At 34.2% G+C, this 18,976-nt stretch overlaps 1 protein-coding gene across 1 annotated transcript; it reads right to left on the bottom strand.

The window, feature by feature from the left end:
• Positions 1–1,475: 1,475 nt before the first annotated feature.
• On the bottom strand, positions 1,476–15,752 carry LOC127138730 (conserved oligomeric Golgi complex subunit 3). The gene is made up of 25 exons (XM_051065235.1): positions 15,578–15,752; positions 15,256–15,339; positions 15,075–15,182; positions 14,942–14,986; positions 14,785–14,859; positions 14,580–14,675; positions 14,092–14,169; positions 11,595–11,680; positions 11,445–11,511; positions 11,260–11,322; positions 11,044–11,145; positions 10,792–10,896; positions 10,602–10,694; positions 9,537–9,625; positions 8,753–8,972; positions 7,938–8,024; positions 7,245–7,361; positions 7,116–7,148; positions 5,601–5,687; positions 5,453–5,515; positions 4,510–4,626; positions 3,807–3,899; positions 3,089–3,214; positions 2,628–2,728; positions 1,476–1,877 (listed from the first exon to the last, which is right to left on the bottom strand). The coding sequence occupies exons 1-25, from the start codon at positions 15,659–15,661 to the stop codon at positions 1,748–1,750; spliced, it is 2,349 nt and encodes a 782-aa protein (XP_050921192.1). The 5' UTR covers positions 15,662–15,752; the 3' UTR covers positions 1,476–1,747.
• Positions 15,753–18,976: the final 3,224 nt, after the last annotated feature.

Below are 18,976 nucleotides of genomic sequence, written 5' to 3' on the forward strand. Positions count from 1 at the left end.
GTATCTACGAAAATATCTGATAAAAGAACCAGTTGCATGATCACACAGTCATTGTTGACATAGTTGGTTTTCAACCAAACCCTTCACCCTAAAAACCCTTCATTCTCAATCCATTTTTTTTACTCCAAATATTCGTCCTTTTGATTCATCACATCATAGGGAGCAAAAGAAGATAGAATTTAAGGTAAAGATTCTTCTTTTTCCTTTGCATTGCTCACATTAATCTTCCATTTTTACTGAAAAAAGTTACGTCGTGTCCGAAAATGTATCTCTAGAACAAGATAATATGGTGCGGTTCCGGAGATATATCTCTGAAATCAATATTTCAGTTAATGAGTGTTCCATATTGATCTTTGTCTTATATAAATTTAGATGTTACGTTATATTTCACACAAACTGAAAATGTCCCAAATGTTACCGATAAACATCCATTGGTATGTCGCAAATGTCTTCTTCTCCGACTGTATATCCGAGCGAACATTTGAGCTCATCAATTTCACCTCCCTCAAAGATATCAAAGACGAAATTCATTATCTCCTACCTTATGGAGACAAACGAAGGATTGTGAAACTCGAATACCATTCACCGTTGATTAACAACGGAGGAAAGATTGAGTTCAACAAATTTGAGCTCAAGACGCAAGCAGATGTTAGGGCTATGTAGAATACATATTTCTGTTTCTAAACAAAAATTTCGCTCGAGTTGGAGACAGCGCTACAAAGATCGGTCGAAGATATTTTAAAGATGTGCAAGCGTCCACCGGGATATTGAAATGTAATATTGTAATGCTTATTTTGTTATAAATATCAATTTCATTTTGAAAGATTACTTTTATGTTGATTCTGATACTAGTGTGTTTCTCCAGAGATGTAACTACGGAATCATTCCGGAGATGCATCTCCGAAATAAAGTAAACAAAAAAAAGGACATAACTCAAAATGACCTTTATTAAGTGTGTTGGAATGCGTCTGAAGATGCACTTCCGAAATCAAAAAATATTTTGTGAAAATTCATATGATGCATTAGAAACATATGATACCATAAGAAATTCTCAAATTATAAGGGTCTTTAAGAAACAATTTCATATACTCGCTTGAGACAGATCCTTAAGGTCTATTTAGATTTACACTTTAGAATTGTGCGAACAGTTGGTTAAGGTTAACTTATATATTAGTTTAGAATTGTGCGAACAGTTGGTTAGGGTTAACTCATATATTAGTTTAGAACTGTGCGAACAGTTAGTTAGGGTTAACTTATATATTAGTTTAGAGCTGTGCGAACAGTTAGTTAAGGTTAACTTATATATTAGAATGAAAGTTGAATATCCTTAAAGTCTTTCCATGAAGATTATTTAATTACTTTCTATGTTTGTTGAAAAAGAAACATATAATTTGAGTCGCTAGACAAAAAGAGTAGTCTTTTTTAGTCACCGCATTAAAGAACATAAACCAGATGATCGATCACATACCCAACTGTTTCTCAATAACCAGCAGAATGCTGGGTAAGATATATAAGGTCGGTAATGGTTGCTGACTAATAAAAGAATGTACAAACATTAAGAAATTCACCATGTTAAAAAAAATAATAGGAGACGAAACCACAACTGTCATCTCTCGCTAGTAATTCTACATATTTTTCTTATCTATGATATAATGTAAGACGTAACTTATGCCTGTGTTTGTTCAAACATATATCCTCAAGTGGGGAAAAAATGGATGAGTTATTCAATGGCCTCTCTACATACAGATCAGAGAAAATTATCAAGCTCAGTTTGCAGATCCTGTACGGATTTCAGATTAATAATCTGGATCTCTTCACTTGTGTATTCAGATTGTAGAAGAGATTGTACTTGGATATGGGCTTCAATGATATTAGTCCTACACGAACACGTGAAAAAAAAACATTTATTTAGTAAGACTCTGCATAACTTGAAAATAACATTCTGAAACAAAAACTAGATTAAACGCAAAAGCCAAAATTAAGCAGTTGGTTCTAACCTAACATAGCAACAATGTGAAACAGATCATCTAATTAACTGACCTCTTTTGATATAAAATTTATTAAGTTGGATTACCATTACATTTTAAATTAAGCAGTCGGTTCTAACCTAATATGAGAAATATTATTTGTGGTGCTTCTAGCATATAGGCTATAAATCTATTATATAATTAAAACTATGTTCAACAGATTGAGATATTGAGACTATGTTCTTAATTTGGCAAGAGTAGCTAAGGAGAGATCACGAGCTATGGTTTGGCAGTGGTCAAGTTCCATGAACTAAACAGAACTGACCCAAGAAGCCATTCTCATGTTGGAATTTATTATAGGGAATATATACATAGAATATTATTTGCGGTGCTTCTAATATTTTCTGTAAATATAGAAAATAAAGATAATAAACTAAAGTAGGAAAGAAGACAAGATAGTTAATTAAAAATATCTACGCTAAATATATACTACATATTTAGCAGTAATAAAATAAGTATAAGATTGAAAGATTACTGGATAATTTTAGCCAACACTGAACCCTTGACCCACAAAAAGGAAATAATATCAAGCAACTGAACGTCACAGTACATGCAGGTAGAAAAATGTTTTAAATATGATTATACACTGTATAAACTCACTTTATTGGTTTGAAAAGTATTGTTCTTGTGGATGAATTCTGCAAATAGAGCCTCATTTTCGCTATCACTACTGGAAGTTGCTCCTGAATAGCAGTCTGAACCTATTAGACATCAGAACATCAGTTAAGCTTGATAAAAGAACAGGATTAAGAAATTTATTCATAGATGAATGTCTGAATTAAAGAGAATTCAAAAATCAGGATAACAAAGTGAAGTCGTTTCTTTCTTTTTTAACTTGACATCATTGATGTATAGATGAGCTTGTGGCAAGGGACAAAAATACAATTTTTGGGTTTTGGTGTAAAGTCTCAAGAAGCTTTCGTAATTGATAAGTGTTCCCACAAATATTCGTAAGTCCTTTCAGCTTGTTTATTCCCACTCATGTTTCCTAGAAAACTTCTCATATGGTCCAATGAATGAATAATGTATACATATAAACACTTTTAATGAGTAATGACTACCTTCTGACCAAGTTCAGCCACCTTATCTGGAGTAGCAAAAGCCTGATCCTTCAGAGGTTTGGCCATAGCTGACTCTAGCTTTTGATTCTGGCCACCAGTAGATAATGCAACTTTCACTGCAGTAACCTAAAAAAGCAAAGGAAAATCTGGTAAAAATATTTGTCTTTTTAATTAAAAAATAGTTAAACATAGCAAGTGTTTCCTTGAAGCAGTTTTGTTGCCAAAATAATAGCAAAAGATACAACAATAGATTGTTGACTAGTTTGGATTACATTCTTGTTTATTAGAGTCTCTCAACGAAAATAAGTATCTGGTTCCTAATTTACGAAAAGAAGTCCATAAAGTCTGCGGGCACTTGTGGACAACTTAAATGACAGGGCTAATGAAAAAGCTAAGGTGCATAAGCTGATTTTAACTGGGCTGGAAAGTTATTATTTAGAAGAATGGTAGTTAATGCAAATCATTTAACTTCTTTTTTCCTATAAGTACTTTTTGAAAAATTTATCCAAACTAACTCTATACTTGACACTAAGAAATGAAATATTTTAGATAGAAGATTATACATGAGATATGCATCACGCAGATGAAAATTTTCTATACTCGACCAGTAATAAATTTACAATTACGTGCCTTCGGCTTCGACTTAAAGCCGCAGTTTTGATTTCAGTTCAACAGCCAGCAAATAAATAAATAATAAATAACTTGTTTATAAACACACCTTTGTAACAAATGAGAGCAAAGGATCCACAACTAGCTTAGTAACTGACATGATGAACTCCTCGCAAGTGACTTTAAGGCTTTTTTCCAGTTCCTGAAAGAAAATACATGTCAAAAGGCATTAGATAATGGTCAAAATTTGAATAGCACCAGGTGAATAAAATACTTAAAGAAAAAATACATAACAATTTTTTTATATGATTTGTAGACTAAATGGGCTGTGAAGAGTGGTCAATATGGTGCTAATACTTAATCTATTTTATTTCATGATTTGGATAGAAGCATGGTTCTTAATAGAAACATTATGGCGAAAGTTGAGTCATGTAGCCGCCCCTACCTGGTGGGATAAGGCTTAGTTGTTTGTTGTTGTTTTGGTTCACTTTTTCCATTAATTCCTCATCTTCACTGAAATTCCATTTTAATAACTCTCCCATCACTTATGATGGTATAGAGACTAAAGGCATATTGGATGACTGATTATGTAAGCACAAAAAATCATATAAATTTGAACTTAAATTTATTTTCAAGGACTAAATCCAAAAAAGATATTCCAAACTCTTCTGTTTTGAGAGGGTGTCTAATCAAGGTTTCTTATTTAATTTTGCATAAGATAGTAACAAACTAGCAAGGCACAACCAAAATATAAACAAAGGTTGCTTGTCAAGTAATTTGTCAAAAACATGTTCATTCTGCAAATCACAAACCTTCTTGGTGTCAATTTGATTTTCCAGAACTCTTGGAGACAGTGTCCTCGCTAATGAAGTTGACCTTGACCAGTCAAATAGTGAGGCTTGACCTCTTAGAAGTCTCCGTAGATGATCCTGAATGACATTTTGTATATTCATAAGTACAATCAGAATTTCCTTTGGCATGCCATTAAAGCTAAATAACCAAAGTCGCAAGGATATACACATAGAAACTCTAATCACCAAAGTTTTTCCGATGATTTAGAAACAGCATCCACATCGAATTTTACATAATATAGATAAGGATATGGAAATCAAATGGACTGAATATAGGTTGTTTTTATAGTTTATTAGATCATTGGTAATTTGACTAGTAGGTTTCATCTTTGTTTTACAACATTTATTGGGCGTGGCCTTTTTTTTTCTTACTAGAGTAAAACCTAATTATCTTTAAGAATAAGAATCTCCTCCCAATAAATTTTCTTTGGGTAGGGGTCCTACATTTTGCAATGCGAATGGGCCATCCTGGTACTAGGCATCCCCAGTCTCTTTTAGTTTTTCTTTTCGTTTGTTCCATTGTTTTATTTCCTTTTCAGCCTTTTAAGGTACCTTCTACTTGCAATGGTATACTTGCTAAAATGTTTATTTTATAATAAATTAAAGTACTTTGCTCTTAGTAACTAGTGCATTTGGTTAATGGTTCCAATCTCAAGTAAAATTGTAAGAGTAATCAGTCTTCTATATAATGTTATGGGCTTCCAACCATACAAGAAGCAACATCATCTCAGTGTCATAAACATTGACTAGAAGTTATGTGCTTATTGAATTATGCAAAATGAACTGACAAGAAATCACATTGTTCTCTCAGACTATTGGCCAAGTTTTTTCTAACAAATGGTAACAGTGTAACAGACAATCATACCAGGTGACAAATCATATTATAAGGCTAAGAGACACTTACCAGCAAATGGGAGAAATCGAGCTCCTTTTGTGTGACTGAAAATTCAATATTGAAGGGAGCAATCTGCAAGAACAAGAAAATATTATTTACAAATTATATAAAATCTATCAAATAGTTCACAAAGGTAAGTCAAATGCACAAGGATTACCTGCTCCCTTAAATTTAGAAGATGCTTTATAAGGAAGAGCTGTCCATCCATTTGAGATGATCTCTTTGCAATTAATTTGCTTGCTTTCTGTGGCAGACAAGAGGAAGCAGCAATCAGAAACTGGCCCAATATTAAGACCTTGAAGCACATCAAAATGTCTACATTGTCTAAGAACAGTTTGTCTCATAATGTGTGAAATGTTCTGATCTAGCTCTATTTTTTGCTTTGTTTTACTGCAAACTTTCACTTGAATTTTGGAATTTTCGTGAGAATTGGGTCTATATTAAGGATCTAAGTCAGTATCTATTTGCTAAATTATAGATGCTTTGACTTTTGTGAAGAAGCCAAGACTATGTGGAAGTTCTCTCTTGGCCTTGCATGGACCATTCAATGGACCATGATCTGAACGGCCACTGTCTGAAATAGCGTCCTGTGGACTCTCCGCACCTCTGTTTGACTTCTGCTCGGTGATGGACTATGGAAATGTAGATGTGTTAGTCTTAGCAGATAGTTGGCTCCACCTATAGACCCTTCTATGACATGTCATTGTCATCACCATATTAATATCTAACTTAGTCTTCTTTGCCTCGCTGCATGGAAGACTACCATTGTCCCATTCTTAAGTGAGCTGGAGCACAGCAATTTTATCCACTGAACTAAAATCGAAGAATTAAAAAAACTGTGAAATGCAGCAGCATAGGACTGTAAAAAAGTAAATGGAAGTCTTTGACTGGGAATGAATGCTAGAATTTTCGTGAGAATTTCATTTCTAGAAAACATTTGAAATAGTTTTTTTTTAAAGATTGAAAGGATAGCATGCCCCAAATTGGAAATCTAAACCTCTTTCTAAGCTCAAGTATTCAGTTTGTACAGCAACACTTGATATAATCAACACTAATGATATGTTGCAGGTTTGATTTCCCTAGTAAAGCTCTCCAGATATGTGTATTGGGTAGTTCCAAGTCAGAGACCTGGACTAATTTCTTCCACCATTGCTGTGGCCTGTGAGCTATCTCTGGAAATAAGCTTTTTAGTACTTTCTGAGAAAATTGGCATTTGTTGAATCAGTTTCTTCAAGTTTGCCTTCCAGGGTTTCATAATAGAAAAGAAAACAAAATGTTGTGGCAGTGTGTAGTTTACAAGATTTTGTGATTGGAAAGGAATGCTCATATATTCGATGGTGTATCTTCTCTAAATCTGCTTTATGATAGAATAATATACGAGACTCCTATTTGTTTGATGTTCAAGACTTCAGAACATATTTTATTTCAGGAGATTATTCTTTAGGATATCTCTTTTACACCAATCAGTTTTATAGGATCGTTTGATTAAGCACCTATGTTTTGGTTTTCTTTATCTGGCCTAACAATGCCTTATCCTCCATCTATTTACACTGTGTTGGGGGTAACATGCCCCGACACAGGTAATCAGAATTTTCCTTGACAATATTTATATTGCATTGATGTAACCATCACAATTATATTATATAGACAAGATATCTGATTTTCGCTTTACCTGAATAGATGTTGAGCAAACTTCCACTGCTTCCTGATAGAAATAACGAAAGCTGATTGTTAATGAATATTCAAAGAAAAGGAATATAGTGCAAGAAACTAAAAATAGTTTAAATAAAGCCTTGAATACCTGTGCTAAACCTGTGAAAACTTCTGACTCTAAACAACGATACAACTTTGAAAGACATGATAGAGTTTTTTCCAGGGGCGGATACCATGTCTTAGATGTATCTAGGTTGTCATCAGCCTACAAATTTAAAGCAAAAAGCAAATTACAAAAGATAGAAAACGCATATATAGAATGTTGTTTAGAATGCCATGTACAGGTGACTAAACGAGAACACATATATATCAGATTGAAGTTTACAGTAGTACAAAAAGAAATCAGAAATAAGCTACATCGCACATACAGCTTTGCACATGCATGTATGCAACAAGAACATCACTAATTAGTCCACATCTGAATCAATACCCAACAAACCCTCTCAAAGGGAATTATGGGGCAAAACCAGAGGTATCGAAAAAATTTAAACATTGTTTGGGAATCATATTCCTACATTACATAAGCTGTGTAGTAATATTTGAAACATAAAACAGTCAGAAACAAAGTATAAGAATCAAGCACAGTTGTGATGTGACCAAGTTTACATAACAGGCAACTAAATCTAATGCAGGAACAAGCACCACAAATTCAAATTACCATGAACAATGAGCATAAATGTAAGAAAACTAGCATGCAATATTCATCATTGTTTTCACAGCTGAACTATCTATATATAAGACAAGACAAGAAATAGCATGGGAAGACAATTTAGTGATTTACAGGATTGATCTCAGATGTACTTTCAGCTAATTTTTTCAGCTTTTCAGGGTAGTCCAAGTCTTCATTAGTCGGCATGTAGTTTGCTATCTGAAAAAAATCCGGTAAAAAGGTATCAATAAACCAAAGTATAAGAAAATAAATTTAAATTATTATTATAAAAAAACCAGTTCAAGAACAAGATATGGTATGGTGTCTCAAAAATTTTCAACTTCCAGCCAGCAATAGAAAATAATAAGCACACTCACTTCACAGGCATCTTAAGGTTGGCTGGAAACATATTTTTTTTCAATAGTCTAAATATCTCAGGAAGAACTTCCCATTCCTCTAATCCATTGACAAAACCATATGGTGACTAGAGTATATATTCATATTCCTTGTTGGATCACTAAATCAAGACACAATAACAAAAATCCAACTAGGTTAACAGAGAAGGGATATATTGTAGAGATAATCAAAGATTTGGAGCACCACAGTTTTCAAAGCATGCACATGCACACAAAATAATGTGTTGTGTAAAACATCAAGAATAACCGATTTTTCATTTGTATAAAATAGATCTAGAGGCCCCCGTCTTTCAATAAGCCTGACAATGATCCAATTTATTTCTTGAAACGTCAAATTTGAGTATAAGAAATTATGAACAATACTGTCAGTTCTACACTTAATAGCAACTTTTTAGTTTTTTTTTTTCTCCTGATAGTGATGAAGTGAAAAGCAAACAATCAGAACAAAAATCCCACAAAAAGATATATCTTTAACCAGAACAATAAAAATTGGAAAAGCTATAATAAAAAAAAGAAAGATAAGAAACCTACCTCATCCCGTATATGAGTCCGAGCACGAAAAGTCAATCGCTCGTGAACATCTGCTAAAATTCTTTGAAACGTAGGACGAAGACCAGCCAATGATTCACTCCTTCTATTATGTTGTTCCCCCAGGACTTCCATTTTAAGTATATCAACGAGTTCACAAAGAAAATCAATATTTGTTTCGTGAACTAATTTGGGGCGCAGAGTATCATATAAATATGTTGACCTACAAGTTAAATGGGTCAAATCATAAGGGTGGCAGACACCATTCATTTAAAGAATAGCATTCACACAAAATGAAAAGAGCATACGAAAAAAAAGACTTATATGTGGGGAAGGATAACCACACTATTCTAATGCTCTATTACTTCCCTTGTCAAAAACATGCAGTATTTGGACACATATTTTACATTTCCGTAGTATTTCCAAGTGCACTCCCAAAAGATTCCGTGTACTTAGGACATGCAAAAAGACTATTACAATTTTACAAGCTTAACCTTCTCCATTCATAAATGAAGCTACCTATCCACTATGTGAAAGCTCCTTACCATATCCATAGCTATACGGGGTTCTAACTTCCACAGTATTTAGTGGGAGGAAATGAATTACTGGAATCCTTGAATATAGAACCTTTCTCTGTATCCTTTTTTGCTGTCCTGTTTTCCTCTGAATTTATTCTAGTAGGATGGATTACTCTCCTTCTGTGTATCTCTTTCCCTTTCCTAAACAATGTTTTTCTATTTGAATAAAATAAACCGAGTGTGCTTGTGTAAAGGGAATACAAGCTTACAGAGGGTCCATTAATGGAGATAAACTCGAAACATCCTTCGAAGAAGCTGGGAAAAAATGATCAAACAGCTGGTGTTCAAGTTGACAGACCTGCACTTCAAATTACAGTGAATAAGGGCCGGATTGAATTCTATTTTCAAAAACAGTTCAGTTTAAAAAAAATAGAAACTGAAAAACTTGTTTGATTAGGTTGTTTTGCATAACAGATACTTGTTTTTCTGTTTTTAAACCTACAAAACCAAACCAATAATATTTGTTTTAAAAAAAATTCAAAATTATTTTAGAGAACATATTAGAAACAACAAAGCCAAAACACAATCAAGCAAGCCCTAAGACTTTCTGCCAAAAGATATGAAAACAAGTAAAATAATATCAGTTTCAGTTTCAACCTTGGGGCTATAGCTAATAAACCGTGCAGCTTTCAGTTTCAGAAATTTACTAAAGCAATCAATGATAGAATGGTTTATGGGAAACAAAGATAAAGAAACGCAACAAATAATTTAGCACATTATTTGCTGACATTTAAAGTCGCGGTAGTCTATGGGTCCCAATGCTGAGAGAAACACATCCTTGAGGAGAAAAAAGAAAAGAACTTTTTGATAGTCCAATACTTGAGAGAGATGCCAATAACAAAAAAAAAGGTCAAATGAAAGATAGTCCAAGTAAATAGGGTAGAGGGAGTAGTAAAAAACATAATGTGAAACAACTAAAAAACGCTTGCTCTAAATGGTTTTAATGAAAAATTGAAGTTAAATAAAGCCCAAATTGCACAAAGACTTCAATCTATCGACAAAGTTTACCCCATTAAATGACATATAAGACTTATTATTGTCACGTTTCTAGGGAAAAAAACTCAGAATAAGAAAAATCAATGAATTTCAATAGTACAAACAAAAACTTGTACCCTCATTTATAGGTTTACACAAAAAAGATATAAAATTGATAGCCGTAAACCAAACTTTAAGGCCAACCATAACTCTTTATCATAGTGAAAACATCCATTATTCTATGTATAAAATACACACCAATGACCAAAAGCCATTATTTAGTATGAAAACGATAATACCTGTATGAGATATGCACATCCTGATCTGGTCAATGATGGCAAGGACTCTTTCTTGGAAAATTCAGATATCCGTCGCTGAACTATGCTTCTTATCTTCATGGAATACAACAAATAATCTTGTAGTCAGTTAACTCAATAACATTGAGAAAGTAATACAAACAATATAATGACCAAGCTTGTATCATCTCACCAAAGAGAGGCGTTGCTCACAGTATAATCTGTGGCATTCTACAAGGATTTGACCATATTCTTTCCTTGAAGACCTGCTTTCAATTTCTTCAAGAAGTGGTTTAAGCTGCAAAAGTTACAGTTAATAGGCGTAAAGAGGTCAGGTATATTGTGCAGAAAAGCTTATTCATTAAATACAACCTTCTTGTTTTTGCTCTCTGGTCAGTAATAAACCTTCATATCTAAAGATTTATTTCCACAAGGAGATGCTTACCTCACTTGCTGCTGCCTTAAACCTAACATATATTACCGAAGCCTCTACTCCCTCAGAGATAGATGCTTTGTCACCCCCACTTCCCCGAATTGCTTCTTGGACCTGATATAGAGGTATCTTCCAAATTACTTAACCATAAAATTTCAAAATTATATTTCCTTGAAGAATACATATAATCACAAATTTTATCCAATTAACCTGTTAAACTAATTTTACCTGAGAAGAGGCGCTTTTAAGAACGGAAAGCACATGAGAACGCATCATGCCCAGTGCTCGAGACTATAAAAATACAACTATTCCAGGTTAGTATGTGCTAAATATTTGTCAAACATGAGCTATCTTAAGAACATACGGCTGTTCGCTATAATTACCCAACAATTCCCAGCAGGAAGTTTAAATACCTGGAGTTGACGAAACTTAAGCAAGTAAACACTGGATTCTGCATATTGTGGATTGCTTTCAACATATCTAGAATAACAAACAAAATGTCAACAATCACAAATATTGTTCAATTAGAAAGTACAAGAATCCAAATGTGGTTTAGTACTCACGAAATGCATTCGTCAAGCCTTTTGAGAAGTGGGAGGAAGTTTTCGTTTCCAACATTCATATTTGGAGAATAAAAATTGCTAGCAACCTGCAGAGCAGAATTTAAAGAAACCGTATAAACCATCTATAAATTATTAACACTGTAGAGTTTTCACATTACATTCATGAACTCTGAATAAAACAAAAACTCAAGACTCGCTGTCTAAAGAATGCATAACTTTATTTAAGATATGGTAAAAAAATTCAGCACCACTGTAAGTATGCTGAATAAAAATAAGATGCAGAGTTTGAAAGATTAAAAAGTAATAGCAACAGAAAACATTTGGGTAACTGGAACACTAAAGATGTGATAATAAAAATAATTTAGTGACTGGTGTAGTTACAACAACAACAACAACCAAGTCTTATCCCACTAAATGGGATCGACTACATGGATTAACTTTCGTCAATGTTCTATTCGGGACTATGTTTCTATCCAAATCGTTAATCTCGATATATTTCTTAATAACTTCTCTTATAGTTTTTCTAGGTCTTCCTCTACCTCTAGTTGTTTGACTTTTCTCCATCTAATATACTCTCCTTACCAGAGAATCTACAGATCTTCTCTCTACATGCTCAAACCACCTAAGTCTATTTTCCACCATCTTTCCACGCATCCAATGGAACACCATCATCTCTGCTACACATACTTTCTTCTTGTATTGATTCTTAACCGTCCAAAATTTTGTCTCGTACAACATCGCAGGTCTTATCACTGTCCGATGAAATTTTCCCTTCAGCTTGAGCGGTACTTTTGTGTCACATAAAACCCTTGAAGCTCTCCTCCATTTCATCCACTCAGCTTGAATTTGATGGTTTATGTCAAGAAGTGTAGTTGGGCCTAACTCAACCCTACAAAACCGGTTGGTAGAGTGAGGACTGCCCCCACTTATAAACACATGTTCAGGCCATATATTATCCGATGTGGGACTCTTAATACACCCCCTCACGCCCAGGACTGGACATCTGAAGCCTGGAAATAAATGGTGGGTGGTCCGATAGCGGAAACCATAATTGGTGGCCCACCGAATCTTAAACGAGGCTCTTGATACCATGTTAAGAAGTGTGGTTGGACCTAACTTAACCCTACAAAACCGGTTGGTAGAGTGAGGACTGCCCCCACTTATAAACACATGTTCAAACCATATATTATCGGGTGTGGGACTCTTAACAGTTTACATCCCCTTTATTTCCCCATCGTTTTGTATCACGGATCCAAGATATTTAAACCGCGTGACTTGTGGGATGATATGGTTTCCAACATTCACCTCTAGGTTAGAAACGTTTCTCCTTTTGTTGAACTTACTTCCATATACTCCGTCTTACTTCTACTTAGGTGAAAGTCATGTGTTTCTAAAGCTCATCTCTAAATCTCCAACTTCTCATTTAAATCCTTCTTCAACTCTCCAAATAGGACTATATCATCTAAAAAAAAAAGTATGCATCTCGATGCTAACACTTGGATGTGTTCCGTGAATACATCCAAAATTATAATAAAAAGGTAGGGGGCTTAGGTTGTACCTTGATGCAAACCTATTATAATGAGGAAATCGTCTGTCTCTCCACTGGTGTAATTAAGTATAATAAAAAATACAAAAAAACACAATGTCCATACACCAAAAAAAAAATAAGATTTCATACCGTAGTAATCAGAGGGTGCAATTGAAGCAACAAAATACAAATTATAACTCTGTATGATAATAAAAAATTTATATGCAATAGTTAAATATAACCTCTCTGACGATCATGACAATATTTTCAACATATCTCAAACCCAATGCATTATAATGGTAAAAAAGCATCAATTTTTATGCAAGTCTGAGTTTGTCAATCAAAACACAGGCATGACAACGGAAGCTTATTTCAAAATGTCAGTGAAACTTTGAAAGATGATGACTCTTTGATTACATGTTCCACAGGAAATGGCTAATTTTAGCCCTCATTGTTGCATTGTCCTGATGCCTACCAGAATGACAACTTTCAATATCAGATATTATAAGGTATTGGAGCATATAGATTTAGTCGGTCCTGTTAACATGTTGACTACCTATGTTTAAGTAGCAAATTCACATTCTTTAAAAGTTACTCCCTTTGTTTTTTATTATATGTCCCGTTTGGAAAATAAATCGTACCAAATTATAAGTCGTTTTACAATATCAACGAATCATTAATGATGTTTTTCGTATTATACCCTTAAGTGTTTATTATTCTCTCTTCTTTCAATTCTTTAAATTTATCTTTCTCATGCCACTAATGAACGGCGATTTTTGTAAAATGAAATCCTTCATAATTTCTCATTTTCATACAACAAAGATTACATTTCTTAATATGGGCGAAAGTGGAAAACCGACTTATAATAAAAAAAACTGAGGTAGTATATGCTATAACGAAAAGAAAAGAAAAAAAGATGAAAAATAAATCTAAGAAAAAGATCCAGTCAAGCTAGCAGTCAAACCTTACATTCTCCAGTTCATCAAAGTAATTGAGTTTACTACGGAGTGCTTCCGCAAAATCAATCAGTCTTTGCTTCTCTTGTACCTGTAATAGTAACAAACAGGTGAGCAAATCCATAGTTTCGGCTGAAGAAGAAATCCAAGTCATTGAGTGACAAAACAAAGCGATCATACATTTCCAACTTCCAAATGCAAATAACAGATCCAACAAACTGTGTTGCATTTAACAGTTATACTCTTTTTTGCAACAATACATGAAGCGTAATGCAGTTAAGCAACCTAAAATCTCCACTAATATTAGCCTTTTCTTTAAATTATTTACTAGTTCTACATATACATAAACCTATTTAACATGACCAAATATTAAAGGAATGAGAGATTACATTCAAAGGGCAACCATTACCCACAATAACTTTCACAATCATCCCAAGCAAAACAAAAAATAAACAACAAAACATGAAGATGAGATTAAGATGATAAGTAACAAAACCACACCAGTCTATCACATGCATCATGAAGCGTCTTAGTCTTGGTAGCTACTGCCTGATGCTGCATCTGTAATTCATTGAATAAGTCCAGGGTGTCATCAACCTGCATGAGATTAACAAGTTCAAATACAAAACTGAATGAGAAATCAAATCAAATAATCACCAAATCAAATAGCTACAACTAAGCCAGTATAACCAGATAGAAAAATAACCTGTTGGAGAATATCATCACATGTCTGTATACGCTCCGTTAAAGTGCTCACATAATGTTGATATTTCTCTTCTGTCTACAATCAAAGAACAACTTCAAGAATCACACAATCAAAACAAACAAAGCACTAAGCAATTGCATAACAAGACATCACTAACCTCTGATTTCATGGCAGATTCAAGATCTAAAAACCATTTGTAGAACTGCATTAAATTCAAACAAGTAAAAACTACTTTAAAAAAAAAACACCGAGAATTAAAATCCGCAAATCAGATCGAAAAATCAACTTACCTGATTGGTATTAACCATGACAGTCTTAATCGCACCAGAATCATCAAAAAAACTATCCTCGATCGTAACCGACAACGCATTATCTTTAACCAATGCATTCTCTTGAACCTAAAAATGCATAATAATCATAAACATGAATACCATTTCAATTAAAACAACAAGCAAAACCAAAAAAACTTACCAATTTGAGAGGCAATGGTCGTTCAGAAACGGCATGAGAAAGTGATACAATCGCATTTTGTTGATGCTCTGTTAAAGGAGCATTCTGCAAAACAAGATGTAGTTCAAATTCAAATTCAAATTCAAATATCAAATCGAATGACAACACAGATCAGATCTGTATCATCTGATCTAATCCAATACGGAACGTGATTTATGGATAATTGACGGAAACTTTCGAATTAAGATTACATAATTGAATTGAAATGCAATTGGAAAAAACGAGATCTAAGAAATGGAGTGAAACAGGGAGAAGATAGAAGAGAACTGGAGGGAAGTTGAACCTGTTCCCAAGTGGAAGCGAAGTTGTAGCCTCTTGAAATGGCGGCGGAATTAGGATGGGATTGAGGTGGACCTCTGGTTCCCATTTTTCTTCACTCACCGTTTCTTTACTTCTTCTTCCCTTCTCTTCTTCTTTACATAATTGTTTGTTAGCTCTGAGTTTCTGAACAGAACGAAACGCGGCGTTTTGTTTCTCAATTTAATTTTGATTATTGATTAATATTTATATTAATATTAATTATGTGTCAGCGAAAAATACAATATTGAGATAAATCTCTTATGTGAGTGAATCTAAGAGTTTTCGTAGAATATGTTATTAATTAATGTTTCTCTAGTTTTAAGGGTTTGAGTAATTATAGACGGGATTGAGTAATTATATGTCTACTTATGGGGTAAATTGCTGGGTGAGAAATTGATTCCCTTCCAACGGTTTGATTAGAGTGTAGGAAATAGAAAGATTGGATTCCCATGTTAGTAGGAAGAAGCATTTTTTTCATCGGGAGAAGGAAATAGAAAGACTAGTTTTTCTGGATGGAACGACCTGAGTAGTCTATGACATGGCAGGTCATGTCCACCTTATCGTTTAGTGGTCCCTTATGATGCTTATTGGATTGACTGAGTTATGGGTTGTTTTCTTCTAAGACTCAACTAAAGTTATATTAGTCCACAGTCCCTTGAGCACTAGACCTGAGAAGGGTGAAATGACTTAAATCTAGTAGACGATGATCTTTTCCTGAAGAAAAGAGTCCCTCAAGTGTACCTTAGAGGGCAAGCCCGTCAAGTGTTACGTGAGGAAAGTCCCTTAAGTGAAGATTAGGGTTGAGTCCATCAAGTGTTACTTTGGGTGAATCCTTCAAGTGTCACTAGTGGGAATCACGTGGGGCATTTAATGCTTCGATATGATGAGTTTTGTTTTGAGAAGGTGTGTGCATCGTGGTTCGTCGGTTAATCTGCATGCGTCTAATTTGGCCTATAGATGTCTTACCACCTACTATATGGTGCAATCCTACTAATTGACAAAGATGCATACTCGCCCTAGGATCCCGACCTTATAATAGAGGAATATAAACAACTTTCCTTACTCTTGAATAGGCATTATTCATCCTTTCTGAGTAACCCTTCTTTTTCAACTATTTCTCTCCAAGTTCGGTTCTCCAACTCACCATCATCATCAAAACCCTAGTCAGGTATTGAACTTCTTATTTTTACTTATCTTCTATTTTTTCTAGGGTGAAAATTATCAGCGAGTTATATGAGAATATACATGTTACTTAACCTTCTACTAATGGGAAAGTTGTGGAAATGCGAAGACATTGTGTGGAGAATGTGAGGTTGTTAGACAAATTAGTCAATTATAAACTTGTAGGACTATGAATGTTTGACAGTTATGATAAAAAAATTGATTCTAGCAGTAATAGTGAAACCATTTTATCCTATTCTTTCTTAGGACAAGCAAAATCAGTGATTGCGGTCAGTTCTTCGAAACGTTTAGGAGCCGAAGACATCGAAATTGGGTATACAACTGAGAAAAAGGTGGCTTCTTTTCATAAGAGTATAAACCTATTTGGTTCTGACGAAGAGGAAGATGTCATCTTGGAGTTATGTATCAAGGAAGAGCGGTTAACATGGCATCCTCTGTTCATTCATCAAATGAGTTCTTGTAAATACATTTCCCTATCATTTATGATATGGGTATTACTTCCTTTTGCAATCTCTAAGTCTAAGGTCCTTAAGACCATCAATATCTCTCATTTTCTATATCATTATTGCAATCATCTTTTTTTAGGTATCGAGGAGGTATCATTGGATTAACTATGAGATGGTGAAGCTTATGCGTGCAAATGATTTCTTAAAATTTGTGTTTCCATAATCGAAAGTTGTTTTCATCCAACTTTAATGTAACTTTTGTACAAGAGTTTTGAAGATGTTTTTCGAGTTGAATGTTCGGGACAAAGACTCGCAAAACAGTGTTAACCGAATATCCTTTAGGCGTCATGGCCTACGATCAAGTTTAATCTCTGAATACCATAATAGAAAGAGAAAAATCGAAATAAGATAAAGGAGAGAGAAAGTGGATTGCATTTTATATATTTTATCTCTATTGTTGAAATTTAGTTACAAAATACAATGAAATAGGTATTTATAACTCAACTACATTATGTTAACTCAGCACAGTCAAGTAAAGGTTGTTAGAGGCCTTAGATTTAGTCAAATTATATATCAGTATCTGCCTATTACTTATGTTTGGTTCAGAACTATAAATGATCGGTGAAATGGCAAGGTAATACTTTGTTGCAGTGGACTTATACTTTCAGTGCATTGGAGACAAGTTGGTCTGCAAGGTTAGTACTATAACGCTAAAGTCAGTGAGAGAATAAGGAGTAATGTGATAGCGATATTGGATTTGAATCATACCTTTTTCTTCATGTGGGATCCCTATGTATAAGAGTTGGTTAAGGTGTTCAAGCTTTGGATCAGATGTGGGCTTTCTCTTATTAAACTTTTGGCCGACCTAGAGCAGTTTCCCCCATGGTTTTTAGTGGCGTAGTAGCAAGAAGCCTTTTAGAGAACTAGGTCGGGTTCCATGTACTAAGGTTTTTGCTTGGAGAAACGGGAGAGGTTTGACAGTCTTCATGAATAACCTAGGGAACGTGTGCACTAAATGATAGTCTCATCATTGAGACGTTTCACACTATTTCTTTAACACGAGGCCCTAGGTTTCTAGGCTATAGTGTGACGCCTCTTTCAAGGATGCTTAAGTTCACTCAAATGTTATTTTATCCCGAGGAGAAATCCAATTGTTATTTTTTTCCTCTCCATTTTCTTTTATTTTGGGTCATTTATTAGCTTGATTTTTGCTTCTCTATATAAGAGTCACTTAGTATTTCAAAAACTATTTTCCCCCTTTTACGCAAATCGCAAGTCTTTTTATTCTACAACTCTGATTTTCTTCTCTGAGCATAGGAGACACCTATTTTATCAACATCTTTCCTTCTTCGGGTCCCACATTTTTTCGGTTCATCGCACCCTATGAGTCACCTTTCTTTAATTGGTACCTCCATTTTTGGCTCCATTAAGTACCATCTTTATTTTTCTTGTTCACAATTCATTATTCTCCTTTCATCATTTTAGCTATAGCCAACATAGGATATGTACCTGAAAATATAATAAATATACCCAGTGGTGATGATGCTTCTTTCGCTAATGGGATTGTGAACACGGGAATGCCAAACATTGACCCTTTAGAGGTTAACCAACTTATTGCAAATCTTGTTGTGATTAGTGATAGCTCTGGGTATGGTAGGGGATATATTAAAGATGGTAGTGAAACTTTTAGTTCTCATTCTGTCGGAGGTATAAAATATTCTTTTAAAGGATGCGAAGGGATGAACCATGATATT

This window comes from Lathyrus oleraceus, chromosome 4 (assembly GCF_024323335.1).
Source record: "Lathyrus oleraceus cultivar Zhongwan6 chromosome 4, CAAS_Psat_ZW6_1.0, whole genome shotgun sequence".
Classification (NCBI taxonomy): Eukaryota; Viridiplantae; Streptophyta; class Magnoliopsida; order Fabales; family Fabaceae; genus Lathyrus; species Lathyrus oleraceus.